Source organism: Salvelinus sp. IW2-2015, linkage group LG28 (assembly GCF_002910315.2).
Source record: "Salvelinus sp. IW2-2015 linkage group LG28, ASM291031v2, whole genome shotgun sequence".
Classification (NCBI taxonomy): Eukaryota; Metazoa; Chordata; class Actinopteri; order Salmoniformes; family Salmonidae; genus Salvelinus; species Salvelinus sp. IW2-2015.
In genome coordinates this window covers 12,455,729-12,471,186 of record NC_036868.1, presented here as the reverse complement: position 1 = coordinate 12,471,186, position 15,458 = coordinate 12,455,729, and the positions used below count along the sequence as shown (strand labels likewise).

The following is a 15,458-nucleotide window of genomic DNA, read 5'->3' as shown; positions in this document are numbered from 1 at the left end:
TCCCCACACACACACACACAGACAGGCAGGCTGGCAGACAGGGGCATCAGAGCAGCTCCAGATCCAGCCAGGCTCCAGAGAGTGACTGACTGTGTGCCCTAGCCCGGCCCAGTGCCTCTGGCACGGGGGGAGGATGGAGAAGGACGGGGTGCCAACTGCTGGGTGCTGAAATAGTAGGCCAGCTGGGTGTTTCCGCAGGTGAGGACACACAGAACGTTGGCGCCAGGGGCACCAATCATCGCCACGGGCAACAATCATCGCCAAGGGCACCAATTAGGAACTGTTGACTGCTCGTGTCTTAATTAACTAGGAGGGTTCCCACGGTAACGGCACTTCCTTTGGGTGTGTGCTGTCTGTGTACAGTCGAGTGGGACACAGAGGTCTCTAAATCGAAGACTCTGCTCTGCTATTGGGAGAGTCACTCTCCTATTCACTTTTATCCACATCTCTCACAAAGCAGTGACATTCACCAGCGTCTGAAGCTCTCTGTGTGTGAGCTCCTAAAGAAATACAAAACTATTCTGTGAGCTTGTTTAAATGATCCTAACAAAACAAGGCCTTAAACTGATCTCCCCAGCGCAGCCCACAAAATGTCTCAGTGACCTGAATGTAGAGTATTTGTTAGAGCAGCCCTGGGCCTGAGGCACTGTGGCTGGCCAGCTGTTAATGGTTATAGTGGTTATAGGGGCTTGATGGCCGGGCCAGAGAGCCCCAGTCCCAGCTCCCAAGGGAAGGGAGATGGTAGAAGGGTCTGCCCGGGTCCTGACATCTGGCCCTGTGAAGGTTACGAGAGTGGAGTGCCGACAACACCCTCTGATCTGGCCAAGCCACAACACCAAACAGGGCAGGGCTTTGAAGTGTGGCTACTAGAAACTAGTAGTCCAAGATGGACTTGTTTATAGGCAAACGTTTTCCACAGTCCTCTTGTATGTTCAAGTTGGACTGTAAGGACTAGGATGTAGGATGCAGTAAGACAGGGAGTAATCAATCCAAATGTAAGAGCTGCAGTCATGACTATTGGAAAGAATACATATAACTGTAGCTAGAAACTAGGATGAGAGACAGGGATGGTTAAGAAACTGTGTCCCAAACCATTAAATTGGGGTGGTTTTAGAGTCTCCCCTAAATCTCAGTTTAATTCCTTCCAGTTATCCAGCCAGTTTAGCCACATTACTGCCAAAAGTACATTACTTTGGTTTCCATTTCTGTTATCATTATTTCCTTCAGAAACACCTTATCCGGGACAACACTGTGGAGAGAGTTGAACTAGTTTCCATAGCTTCAGAACTATTCATTTATATAACAGCAGAATCTTAGCAAGAGGATGAAGTGAAGTAAGATTCTCTCTCTCTCTATGTGTTGCTAATAATGATATGTTTGTGCTGTATAAGAGTGTTGTGGAGGGGTGAACCTCCTTTCTGTGCCAGTCCTTACCTTCCGCACTGTCAGAGCAGGACGTGCCGATGCCCGTGTCACCACTGTCGGAGGCCGTGCTGTGGCGTCGTCCTCGGTTACTGTTACCGGGGGCCGAGGAGGTACCCTGCCATGGCGACTCACACCCCGGGACCCATCCAGGAGAGCTGGTGCTGGAACCTAAAAAGCATGACCCCCGGTCAGGGAGGAAGGCATTTCTTAGTAACACTCACTGTTTACTACGCTGTAATAGTCTGTTTCAGTCCCAACAAAGATCAAACTGTCAAACTACCTTAACAATCCTGTGTTTTCATAACAGATAAAAGGAATTAGCCTACCACCCAGGGTAGCCTAACAGCTAACTAACCCAATGTCTTCCTGGTTACTCAGACTGGGAGAACATTTAGCCAATAAATGTTGTCTTAGTGGGTTACCTTATCTCTAGCAGATCGGGATTGTTTGATGATTATTAGAGAAAAGAGAATCTGCACAGCTGGAGACCCTAATAACAGCTGCTTAGCTCTGCTGGCGTATGTTTTGGTTACAGACTACATTACTGTTGCTCTACACCCCATCCCCCATCTAGTAAACACACAACTGCTAACTAGTTGGCAAAAAACAGACCCTGCTGTCTGAAGTCCGGTTGTACGTTTCAACTAGGATAGATCTACATTTCTTTTAATTACAGTCAATGTAATTGTGTTACACAGTCAGATATGGAGATACCTTTTGCCTCCTGCTATATTCAGCTTTTACAGATAGTGTGCTTGGCCCTAGTCTAGTGCTAAACTACACCAATCCATTACTGTGAAAACCAGTCACTCGCCCATTATAATAACAGTCCTCCTCTAGTGAAAACAAGCCCTCTCCCAGGCACATGGAAATGAAAGCAGAGTCTACACAATATTTCCTGAATAATTTCAGATGACAGGAGGGATTTTTGGTTTCAGATTCCTAGGGGTCATTCAGGCATTTGCCCTTGTCACATTCAGCAACAGTAATGTGTGCATGGGTAATGACTCAGGTCAGGTTGGACAAGGTGAGGACCAGGTTAGTCTCAAACACACTGTGGTGCATCCCAACAGTCCATCTCTGTCTCTACACACTGCGGTAGCCATATGTCCTCTATCAGCGAATTCTATTCTGACTGTGTAATCCGCTAAGACATGAGTCATTAAAGCTGTCCTATTTTGTGGCAGAAGGAGGCAGCAGGTTGAAGGGGGTTCAGCTCAGATGTGATATGTAATGTTGCTCCACAACATGGAGAGGTGACCGTCCTACTGTCCTCCTGCTCTACTGCGACCATCACAAAGACACCGGGCTGAGGCACTCCAAAATACACTTTCAAAACATCTATCAAAATTGTACTTCAGAAGAGCAGAAATAATATTTCAGAACAGACTGCAGGGCTTGACATTAACGCTTGTCCGCTTGCCCAGGGCAAGTACAAATAATTGATGGACAAGCAGACTATAGATTAAGTTGTGCGAATGGACAAGTAAATAAAATCACGCAAAAATCACAATATCAAACAATTAGGCTACTCCGATCAGAAGTGGATCAAAGAGTCTTCTGAATGCGATGTGTTATACACTGTCCTCCCAATYTCTGCAGAGCGCATTGGAGTATCATTATTTAGGCCTGCATTGACAGATCTCACAGCACCTTAGAATATAATTATTTAGGCCTGCATTGACAGGCACGAACTGTCTTTCAATCATGCAGTCTTGAGATGCGTTTTTTAGATCAAAGTGAGCCTTGCTACGTGCTGCACATTTATTGATATTCATTGCAAGTTTAGTGAGTTACTTGCCCAGTTATAGCTCATTTTTGGTCAGCAATGAAAATCTTGGAAAAGTATTTTGTGCTAGAGTGGGATGGGACAAGGAAATCCCGGCCGGCCAAACCCTCCCCTAACTCGGACGACACTGGGCCAATTGTGCACCACCTCATGTGTCTCCCGGTCACGGCCGGCTGTGCCTCAAGCACTGAGATCCAGTGCCTTAGACCGCTGCGCCACTCAGGAGGCCCTCATAACAACATGTTAGTTGGCTAATTGCTTTGAACTTGGGCTGAGTAGTTTTTGTTAACGACGTGTAGTGTTATTACATAGTTGTAAGAAACAATGGGGAGGGGGTATGTTGGCCCGCTTTAGAGGATATAACGTTAGCTAGTAGGATAGCTAACTATGAATCTGGCCACATGACATACTTAGCTATAATAACTGACAACGCAGATAGCCGTCACTGACTCATTCCTCAACAGAAGAGGACGCGCAGTGTGGTACATTCATCATCATATAATTCTAGCGACATAATGTAGCAAGCTATATCAAAATGTTACAATGTAGACATCTTTCGAATCTCAGTCCAGAAACAGAAATCGCTATCAGGACGAGCAGAACGCTAAATCCCCCGATGATGAAAAAACTCTGCTCTCTCTGCAACCTGCATTATTTTGTCATGAACAATTAATTAATAGTCATCTATTCAGGAATTTCCGTTACAATGTCGCATCAACAACGATGCTTCATCATAGCATTATCAAGAAACACAAGATGCCCCGGGAGAGGGCTACTACAGCTAGCTAGAGAGCTAGCTGAATCCGCAGAAACCCTTCTGTATCCATCAGTTTAGCATCAGCTAGCTAGAAGCTTGTGAAGACGTTCACCGATATGAGCTTGAGCAAGGCTCTAGTCTGTTCAGACATTATTGCTAAGAAAATATCAACACAGGGGTTTTATTATTCTATAAAATCTAAATAATAAGATCTTACCTGTTTTAAAAGTATCAAATCCATCCTCAAATTCGTTTCTCCCCCACATTATGACTGATTGTATGCGCCCGACCGCAGTGAAACTCCGAGGGTAGAGCAAAACGTGATCACACAAAGGTGGAGAGAATTCCTCAAGAACTTGCCATGATTACATTGCGCGAAAGGACATTCATAGCTTTAAAACTTAAACTTAACAGTTATTTATAACATGTTTTCTGCCCAAAACGAGCTCCATAAATCGAAAATCTGGGTAAAGTTGACTGAAGAACTAACTACTATTAAATCGATGGCAACAGCAATGCATGCAAGGATGTGATCTCACTGAATGCGTGCCACAGCTCCTTGCGAAAGGCTCAATCTGGGTTTAGTCTCCTCCCCCTCAAACAGTGCTGAGACCACTGCAGCTAGGCAATGGTTGAGTGCTATACCTCAGTGGTTGAGTGCACTGCATTGGCGACCCTAAACATAGCCAACCGGGCATCATATAGTTCTCTCACATTCTGAGAAACTTTTCATTGTGTAGCTTTTTGGCCTTTTGTTTTTGAGCTGCTGTATGTAGTCAAAGGAAAAAWGCCACAGCCTGACATTCAGCAGTCTTCGTGAAGTTTCAGCCCATAGGTAAGCATCATGCAAAAATTGTGACGTTYCTTGGCCCGCTATCACTTGTGTATTCTTTATTTATCAAGGTGGCGTGTATTCATGGCTGCCAAGGGAAGCCAGGGTTCCCCCCAAAAATGACTAAGATATAAAACATAAAATCATTTAACTTCCATCTCTCTGTGTTTCATAATTGTTCTTAAATTCGCAAGAGGCTGAACCTATCTCAGCGGAGCGCGCCGTGTGAACATCCGATCGAGCAAAACAGCGCCCCTCTGTCTGCATGTAAAGCCCATTTTCTGATGCTGTCTGGTCTAAAATAGTATGATATTGTGGCTGTCTGTAGCATTGAATGCAAGGGAAGACAGCAAGCACGTGGCCTCCCTTGATAAAAAAAATATACAATAATAGCCAATAAGTGTTGAGCTAATCTGAGTTCCACTGTGAATGGTCCTGGAGCACCAAAAAAAWTTWAACTGTCAAGGGAAGCCAGTTTGGATTTGGCTTCACACCAATCACATCACATCAAGCCAAATGTCATTGACAGAAAAAAACTTGAATTGTTGCGTCTTCTGTTGTTGTGTTGTTGTCTTCCGGTGGCTAGCAAGCTAGCAAAAATTGTCCCTTTCCTAAATTAGCCATGGATGGAGATAGTGATTTGGACATGTGGTTTTACTTAATTCTGCGTAATGGCCAATGATTGTAACGGCGATTACGAAACAACCATAAATACATACATTGTGCCTCTGGCCTGAGAGGATGGAAGTTCAATATGTAGCTAGTTGTAGTAGGCTAATGTTAACTTTGGATACACAGTCTAACGTGTAATTAATAACTTCACAATGCTCAAAGGGCTATTCAATGTATGCTTTTTTTTTACCCAGCTTCCAATAGGTGCCATTCTTTGCGAGACATTGGAAAATCTCCCTGGTCTTTGTGGCTGAATCTGTGTTTGAAATTCACTGCTCGACAGAGGGACCTTACAGATAATTGTATATGTGGGGTACAGAGATGAGGTAGTCATTCAAAATCCTGTTAAACACTATTATTGCGCACAGACTGAGTCCATGCAACTTATTATGTGACCTGTTAAGAAATGTTTTACTCCTGAACTTATTTAGGCTTGCCATAACAAAGGGGTTGAATACTTATTGACTCAATACATTTCAAGTTTACATTTTTTATGTAATTTGTAAAAATGTGTTAAAACATAATTCCACTTTGACATTATGTGGTATTTTGTGTAGGCCAGTGACAAAAAAAATCGTAATGTAATACATTTTATATTCAGGCTGTAACACATCAAAATGTGGAAAAAGTCAAGGGGTGTGAATGCTTTCTGAAGGCACTGTATGTGTAACTAATGTGTAATATATAATACACAATAATACAAGTTTCACACCAAGACAGTACTGCCATGAATAGGTTACCAAGGTTACCCTAAAAGCCTCAGTGATGTGGAATCTTCTCCAACTAAAGTCTTCACACCTCTAATCAGATGGCTTTTCACAGGGAGACTCAGTAGAGTAGTATATTCACAGTTGTGATTGGAGCCCTGTAAAAGGCACCTGGTTAAAGCTGTTAGACAACAACAGCAGTCAAGAAAGTGAGATGAGCTCTAGTCGCCTATATTGATGCCAGTTACCAAAAGCAAGGTTAAGGGAAAGGGGATACCTAGTCAGTTGCAAAACGGAATGCATTCAACCGAATTGTATGTCTTCCACATTTAACCCAACCCCTCTGAATCATTCCTAATGTAGCATTCCTAATGTAAGCCTACACATTCCTGCTGCGTTCTATGTAGCTATTGATACTTTTGTACTCACATCCTGAAATGATAAAGCACACCTTGTAGGCCAACATTAAGCTGAAAACAGTGTGTTTGTTTTTGCTGGCAGCAAATATTATTTTAGACCTTGTCTAATGTTGGTTAACCCAGAACTAAAGTCTTGCGTAATTGGTCAGATGCTTGATTAGGTTCTGCACTCTGTCCATGAAATATTAGACCTTGCTTTGCTCTGTTTAATTTCTAGCTAGTTATGTGCTTCACTGTAGTGTTGTCACGAGGCCAAAAATGTACTAACGATATGATACCAGGTCAGGTGTCAAGATACCGAGTAGTATCACGATACCACCGGGAAAATAAATCTGTGGCCTAGCATCCTGTTCGCCCCACGACCCGGGATTAGATTAAAACGTTCGTTGACATGGTTTGTGAAATTATCAAAAATGCTTGCAAATCCCTTTAGAAAGAAAAAAAGTAATCTCGGGTAATATAGGTAAAAAATAAAAAAAACTCTTTAGGCTAGAGAAAATACATTTTCTTGGCTGTAATGCTGCAACCATTTTCYCTCTCTGGCACTCAGAGGCTGTATGACAGTGAACTTGCAAAGTCTACTCAGACTAGCCTGTGCTCTTGGTTATAACCACTTTATCAACCCATCATTGGTTATAACAGGTGACGGAATGCTCCAATGTAACACATTTAGAAATCTAACAACAGAAAACTCACCAGGGTCTTCATCCCTGTTTGCCATCACGGCTAAATTATATTTTAAAAACTGATGGAGGAATAGATGTGCATGAAGAGCGGACGGAGAAGCAGGTGATTGAGGGCTGGTAGGCGATGTGGCTGGATGATTACAGCTGCCACAGATGATATGCCATGAAAGTGAAGTAGCTATTATTGGACCTGTGCATACAAGAAACTAGTAGCTGTTGATTAAATTCAACTGAATGTATAAACCAAACTGACTTTCTAAACATTTTATTATAACAGAAGCCAGCAGGTTCTTTAGATCGGTAGGGCTGAAAACGTTGGTAGTATCATATGAAATGGGACTACGGTATTCTAAAATGTTGGTATCATAAGTATCATAATGTTTTGGTACCGTGATATTACCATGGTATCGGTATACCATGCAACACTACTTCACTGTCCAGCTTTGTTCCTCCCTTGTAAAATAAATCAACCTCAGTAATCTACCTCAAATCCATTACAAACCTTGTCATCAAACTGTTTATTTTTACACAATATTTGCTTGGCAAAAACATAATAATGTGGCAATAAGCAACATTTCGGCAAACACAATTTCAAAACACATCCTCCTGCTAAATTCAAATAGATACTTCCCCCTAACCACAGGGGTTCCAGGATTATTTCACGCAACATCAAACTGTTTTAGCGACTGACGGACAAAGTCTGGTAGTGCTCCAGTTCTCCCTGTCAGAATAACCAACAGAGGACTTGGGAAGCATATCAAATCCTGTAGAAATGGCACTATGGTTATTCTGAGTAACCTAATTTATGTTCCTTTAACTCCACCTTCTAGTGAGTTTATACAAACTGTCAGCTTCTATTTTGACTAATGCTCTCAGCTGTAAGGATATTTCATTTGGCGACTTTGAGTCTTTTGAGTATCATGCTATACTGTTTAAATGTCAGCCACCAGTGCTGGCTATAATCCCTATATAGGCCACCAAAGGACAGCCCCACCTTCTTTACTGAGAACTATGATAAAATCATTGTGTTGGGCAATTTTAATATTCATGTTGACAAACAGACAGTCTCCAAGGCCATTGAATGTATGAATATTTTTAGGTCTATGTGTTTTATCCAACATGTTACTAAGCCCACCTATAACCATCACCATACTCTGGACCTGGTTATTACCAAGGGGCTTTCTATTAACATATCCTCTATTGTTGATGTTGCTTTATCTGATCAACACTGTGTACTTTGTACTACCTTGCAGTGGTGTAAAGTACTTACGTAAAAATACTTTAAAGTACTACTTAAGTAATTTTGGGGGATATCTGTATTTTACTATACTATTTATATTTTTGACAACTTTTATTTTTTACTTCACTACATTCCTAAAGAGAATGTTATTTTTACTCCATACRTTTTCCCTGACAACCAAAAGTACTCATTACATTTTGAATGCTTATCAAGAGAACATCCCTGGTCATCCCTACTGCCTCTGACCTGGTGGACTCACTAAACACACATGCTTCGTTTGTAAATGATGACTGAGTGTTGGAGTGTGCCCCTGGCTATATGTAAATGATGTCTGAGTGTTGGAGTGTGCCCCTGGCTATATGTAAATGATGTCTGATCGTAGAAGGTTACCCCTGGCATAATGTAAATAGATGTCTGAGTGTTGAGTGTGCCCCTGGCTATCTGTAAATGATGTCTGAGTGTGGAGTGTACCCCTGGCTATATGAAATGATGTCTGATGTTGGAGTTTGCCCCTGGCTATATGTAAATGATGTCTGAGTGTTGGAGTGTGCCCCTGGCTATATGTAAATGAGTCTGAGTGTTGGAGGTTGTCCCCTAGCTATGTAAATGATGTCTGAGTGTTGGAGTGTGCCCCTGGGCTAAAAAAACTGAAATGTTTACTTAATGTAAGGAATTTAAAACTTTAACTTTTAATTGAATTGAAATGTTACTTTTTGATACTTAGTATATTTAAAACCAATATTTTACTCTAGTATTTTACTGGTGACTTTCACTTTTACTAGTAAGTTTCTATTAAGGTATCTTACTTTACTCAAGTATGACAAATTGGTACTTTTCACCACTGCTACCTTGTGGATGCCATAGCACAGGGTAATTACTGAACACATATTTAAGAAATGCTATCTTAACTCTGAAGTTGCTACAGATTTTATTGAGTGTATGAACAATACTCCACCACCTATTCTGCTTATCTGTGATGGATTTAGTTGATAACTTAATAGCAAATTAAGGGTAACCATTGATGCCATGGTGCCAGTAAAGTTGAAAAAGCCACATCCAAACAGAGAGCCCCTTGGATGAGTGAGGAAACTAATCAATTAAAGAGAAATTACAGAAGGCAGAGCAGAAGTGGAGAGAAGGTCAAAGTTGCCAGGTCATTATGATATTCTGAAGAGCAACTGGCATATATACACACGGCAATTTCTAACTTGATCACTGTTATCAGAATAATGAGAGATCCTCTTCTCGACCATTGATGGCCTGATAAATCCTACAGTACCACCGAAGCCTATGTTAACTTTCCTCACATCTAAGTGTGATGAGTTTGCAATATATTTAGAGATAAGATAAACTTAGGCTGGGTATTCAGTCAAGCAAGACCTGATGCATAAGTTTGATGATATGTGCCCTAGCCTACCAGGCAAAGGCACTATGGATTGATTCCCTGGTTAACACAGACATGCTCAGGAAAGTATATCACAACTTAGCCTTCTACCTGCTTCTCAATCTTATCCCCACCACTTCTTCAAAACAGTTTTTAATTGCATATCTGAAGAAGTGCAAGCTATGTTAAATCACTCCCTGTTTGCTGGCACTTTCCCACTGCACTAAAAAGTGCTATGGTGTCACGTCCTGACCATAGAGAGCCTTATTTTCTATGTGTAGAGTAGGTCAGGGCGTGACTGGGGGGTTTTCTAGTTATTATTTTCTATTTGGGGTTCTAGTTTAGTTTTTTATGTGGTGTTTGGTATGATTCCAATTAGAGGCAGCTGGCTATCGTTGTCTCTAATTGGGATCATATTAAGTAGCGATTTTTCCACCTGTGTTTTATGGGATATGTTTTGAGTTAGTGTATGTTACACTCTTAGTTACGGTTCGTTGTTTGTTTCGTAATTTCTTTGTTGTTTTTGTGCCTTCTAATAAATAATAGTGGAAACCATATCGCGCTGCAGCTTGGTCCGATAATTATTCCAGCGAATGTGACATATGTTGAAACCCCTTAAGAAAAGTAATCTTAGATTATTCAGTTTTTAGCCAATCTCCAAACTTCAATTCTTAAGCAAATTCTGGAAAATGGTTTTCAAACAGCAGAATAATTTAAGTGTTAACTGTATTTAAAAAAAAATCCTTATCTGGTTTTCGTGCCCACCACAGCACAGAGACACCCTTAGTTACAGTGGTAAATGATCTTAGAGCCAACACAGATGCCAAACAGCTCTCTGTCCTGTCTTACTCTTGGATTTAAGTGCTGCATTTGACACTGTTGACCATGATGTCCTTCCGGTCCAGTTCTAAATTGGTTTAGGACCTATTTAACCGGTTCAGTTTATATATGTTACCCCATGGCAGCGTTTTCAGCAAGCACAGCATTATACGCAGACGATACACAACTTTACATTTCTGTGTCACCAGAGGATTTTAGCTCCACGGATAAATTATTAGTCTGTATTAGTGATTTAAATACTTGGATGGCTCAACTTTCTCTAGCTAAATCAAGACGAGGTACTTATTATTGGAGCCAAAGCACAGAGAGAATCTTGTTGCACATTTTAATTCACGGGCAATAAAGTTAAAACGGCAAGTAAAAAGCTAGGTGTTATTTTAGATTCTGAACCAAATTTCGAATCACACATTAGGAATGTGACCAAATAGCTTTTTAACACCTGAGGAACATTGCCAAGGTGCGTCCGTTTCTCTCTCAGGTTGATACAAAGAGACTCATCCTACAGCACAGGTCCTAACCAAGACCAGATGGAGAGCACACATTACACCGGTTTTAAGGTCACTGCACTGGCTGCCTGTGAGTTTTAGAATTAATTTTACGATTATTCTATTGGTTTTTAAATCAATCCACAATTGTGCACCCCAATACATATCAGACATGCTTTTAAGTTATGTACCCAGTAGGTCCCTCAGGTCCTCTGGCACTGGCCTTTTAACTATCCCAAAGCCTAGGACCAAGAGGCATGGAGAGGCAGCCTTTAGTTATTATGCTCCCAGCCTCTGGAATAGCCTGCCAGAGAACCTGAGGGGGGCCGAAACTGTGGACATATTTAAAAGAGATCTTAATACACACATTTTTTTAGCTTTGCTTAGCTTTGTTCAGTTTTTGTTATTATTTAGTTTTTATCCTCTTATTTTTGTTGTGTAGTAACTATTTCCAGTTTTTATTTTATTTATTTGTTTTTGTTTATTCCATGTCTGAAATGTGCTGTATAAATAAAGCTTGATTCGATTTGATTTAATGCACTATGCAGAAATTGCTCCGCCATTTCCTGGTTGCTAAAGTTATAATAGTTTGCCTAATTTCAGTTTATGGTACAAAACAAGCAACTATAGTGTAAAGAATCATTGTAGCATCTAAACCTCTGTGAAATATATTTTCCAAAACCAAAAACATTGTATTTTCATCTGTTTGAAGCTGATGTACAAAAACAAAACTTAAGACCTGGATGCATAGAAATAGCGCACACAGAACAGATATACCGCTTCTGCTTTCGAAAAGAATGACAGATCTATAACACTAAGGTCTGGTCACCCAAAAAGTTACACATTGCGGCTTTAAGTTTGAACAGAGGAGCTTCCTTAGCAACATACAATGGTGTCAACAAATAGACAAATTGTGATAAATAAATACGTTATTGTTCATTACACAGTAAGATCTCAATATGACACAGATCATTCCCTGGCCATTAACAGGTTTAAACCTAGAGAAGAATAGTTGGAAGGAGCACACCAATGACAATAACCATCTAAAACATCACAGACAAAGCTTGTGTAATATTTCAACATGAGCTGCACTTTTGCATCACTACCAGACTGTCAAATTGAGCAGATATGACACAGGAGGACCGATGCACATCAGCTCCATTGCTACAATGGCAGTCATGCAGAATGAGACTGTTTCAGGCCAAGGGGAACAGTCCCCTTCCATAATTATTTGTGTACAGTATTGTCCTGGTTCAATTACCCATACCCTCTCAATTAAACAAATGCCATCCTTTGTGTGTCTGCATAAAAATGCAATTATCTGAATAGAAGAGTTAAACARAGCTGCCAAAAGACATGGGACACATGGGGAAGTGTTCTGAGTCATTAAATGTGTTTTTCAATAAAGTGTCATGTAATTGAAGACTTACTACCACAAAGTGAGAGCACATGATGGTTGCACACTCCCCCTGTTAATGCATAAAACATGTGGCTAGTATGATGTTAGTGTTCCTGATGTAAGACAAAGATAGTGTTTTGTTAAGGAATTTCATCCCCCAAGGTTTGCAGTGTTATTCAACACAGTAAATATCAGAAATGGGGTCTAAATCAGATCTAAATCCATAATAACGATATAAAGAAAAGAGAAGTGTAAAAAAAAGATGACAGAATTTGCAGGTACAAGAAGTTCCAGATGGCAAACTGTACAATGAACCAAACACAAAACTGGGTCTCTCAACAGGATAGAACATGAATGGTATTGCAACAGCGTATTACATAATCAGCCATTTCCATCATCAACATGAGTTACTGAGAACACTCTCCCGTTCAGTCACATACTTGACAAGTTAGTACTTTGGCAGCACTCCAAAAATAACTAGGATTCGATTTGTCAATCACCACTTCTAATAATCATTCTACTGTCAAAGCTAGCACAATTGTAACTGTCTTCTGGTGATTGTGGAAAATGTGTGGGTGAGGCCTGAAAAATAACACCTGCGTATAAGAGGAACTAAGTTGTGCATATATCTCTAGACACATACATGTAGCAGACATGTAGTTCTGTATGGAATCCTGGCACTGCAAGACACAACATGCCGTCTCCACGACAACAGTGGTTCTTTCAGTCAAACACCATGGCCCACTCCCTCTCTGAACAGTGGACAACACTCTTCAGCACAGAACAAAGAACACTTCACATTTACCAAACAATCCTTGGGCTGCTATCAGCACACATTTAAGTGTGATTAAACTCATGTCTGGTTATTTTCAGATGCACCTTTTATGAGCAGCAAAAATAACTTGAGTAAACATTTAATATGAAGTGGCTTGTAACTCGGCCCATTACAAAACCACATCTGGAATGTGGCTAAGTCAGGGAGAATTCCAATACAACTAGCTAATAATGGAATGCATTACTACAAGACTGTTCAAAGAAGGCCTAATTTTTCTAAGCAAAGACCACATGTTTTGGTATCAAAGCTGAAATCTGGCACCCAGCCCTTATTTGAGTAATGAACACAGTCGCTATCCAGTACACAACATTTCCTCTCAAAGAATATCCCTGTTCCACTGAGGACAGCAGTGACCCGCTGTTTCGTTGTTGTTTTCTCTCCCTCTACCTCAGATATTGGATCAGCAGAGGTGGATTACATGTAGAATCTCCACATCGTTGTAGCAATATCAATCAAGAGGGACTTTGGGCAAATGGAGGAGTGTCAGAATCAGTGTTTTTGTGCATGTTATCAGCTCTCTGCAGACTGCTACCTGCGCCCACTTCCTGTTTCTCAGCCAGGAAACCAATGACTTGGCCTGGACACACTACTAAAGCCAACCTGCACTCTGAGCCCACTGTCACAGCCCACAGCACACACACGCCAACAGAAAACCCTGGCCAGACCATGTGTTACACTAACATACCATTACACTAGCATGACCACTACATGTTAACGGAGCATTAGCTGTTCACATGCCTCAACTTTAACACATTTCTGCCATAAATAGTTTCTCTGAATAGTGCAATGGATGGCAGAGGTGCTAATAGAACTTGAGAATATATCAACAAGATCCAAATGGCCACTAGAATGGAATCTAGATAAAAATATGTCAAATTCTATTTTAAGTAGCCTTAATCCAAAGACATCTATTTTGGTTGTATCCTCGACGTCACATATTTCCATCTGTTCGAATCACACAACCAGATTTCAATGTATTTATTTTGATTGTGAGCAACTATACACCGACATGAACAAATATGAGAAAAGAAAACATGTAAAGAGAATAACATGGCATTAGAAAAAAGTATCACTTACACACGTTCTTCTTCATGAGCACTTCAGCACACAATGCAGGAGCAGAGAGAGGAAGTGGTAAAGGGTTCAGAATGCCTTGACATGAAACTCAACACAGGAACTTGATCAGCCAATCACTTTCACCAAACACAGCAAAGTTACATTTTGAATAAAAGACGTGCAATGAGCAATGTGTATGACTCATGTCACTCTTCGCTTTGTGAATTTGGCCTACTTTTGAGGAAGAATTCAAAACATCAAAGGAGTCAAAAGATCTTGAACCTTTTAACACGCGTTATAAAGAAAAAACAATATCATACAATCTTTCGACAGTGAAACATGCAGCGGGAACACAATCAAGTTACAGCTTTATGGCTGAACAAGAAGCCTGCTTCCTCTAGGCCTCTGGTAAATCTGCCTGTGTTCACCATTAGACTTAGTCAAAGTGCACTTCTCAAACCATGGGTTTAGGTTGCCTGTTAAATGCCATCTTGATGGGGTAATTTGTCTGACCCTTTGTCTGTAACCGTATAGATCAATATTGTTCGTCTACATTTTATGAAGTGTCTGGACAGGCCCATGGTCTCTACTCCAGCTTCCACAATCTCCTCATGGTCATCCCGGAAGCTTTGAGCTCCACCTTCAAGTTGAACCAGATGCCAACTAAACTTCTGCAATAGATCTCTACGCCCCTCTCTTCCCTCTCTTCCCCCTCTTACTCTAAGATAAGATCATTTAGGTGCCATTTTGGGAAGTTCAGTGTGAAACCCAGAGGAAGCTGAAAGCTGGTAGTAGTGTCTTTCTACACACTAAGTGTTCCTTAGTCAGCAGTTATATTATGTTCAGTGTGTACGTGTCCGCCCTGTCAGTGCAACAGTGGTGTTGTGTTGCCCAACTTTTTGCATCAACAATGTTCTCATACACAGTTGAAT

At 41.0% G+C, this 15,458-nt stretch overlaps 1 protein-coding gene across 2 annotated transcripts in view; it reads right to left on the bottom strand.

Moving 5' to 3' along the window:
- Positions 1 to 14,596, bottom strand: part of LOC111954269 (centrosomal protein of 85 kDa-like) — an 82,034-nt gene extending 67,438 nt beyond the window's left edge. Inside the window, exons 1-2 of one of the 2 annotated variants that reach the window (XM_023973859.1) lie at positions 14,548 to 14,596; positions 1,435 to 1,593 (exon numbers count right to left, since the gene is read on the bottom strand). In XM_023973859.1, coding sequence (XP_023829627.1) covers positions 1,435 to 1,593; positions 14,548 to 14,563 — 175 coding nt within the window. In that variant the 5' untranslated portion in view covers positions 14,564 to 14,596. Of the gene's footprint in view, positions 1 to 1,434; positions 1,594 to 4,188; positions 4,596 to 14,547 lie in introns of those variants that run through there. The other variant, XM_023973858.2, reaches the window with a different exon arrangement.
- Positions 14,597 to 15,458: the final 862 nt, after the last annotated feature.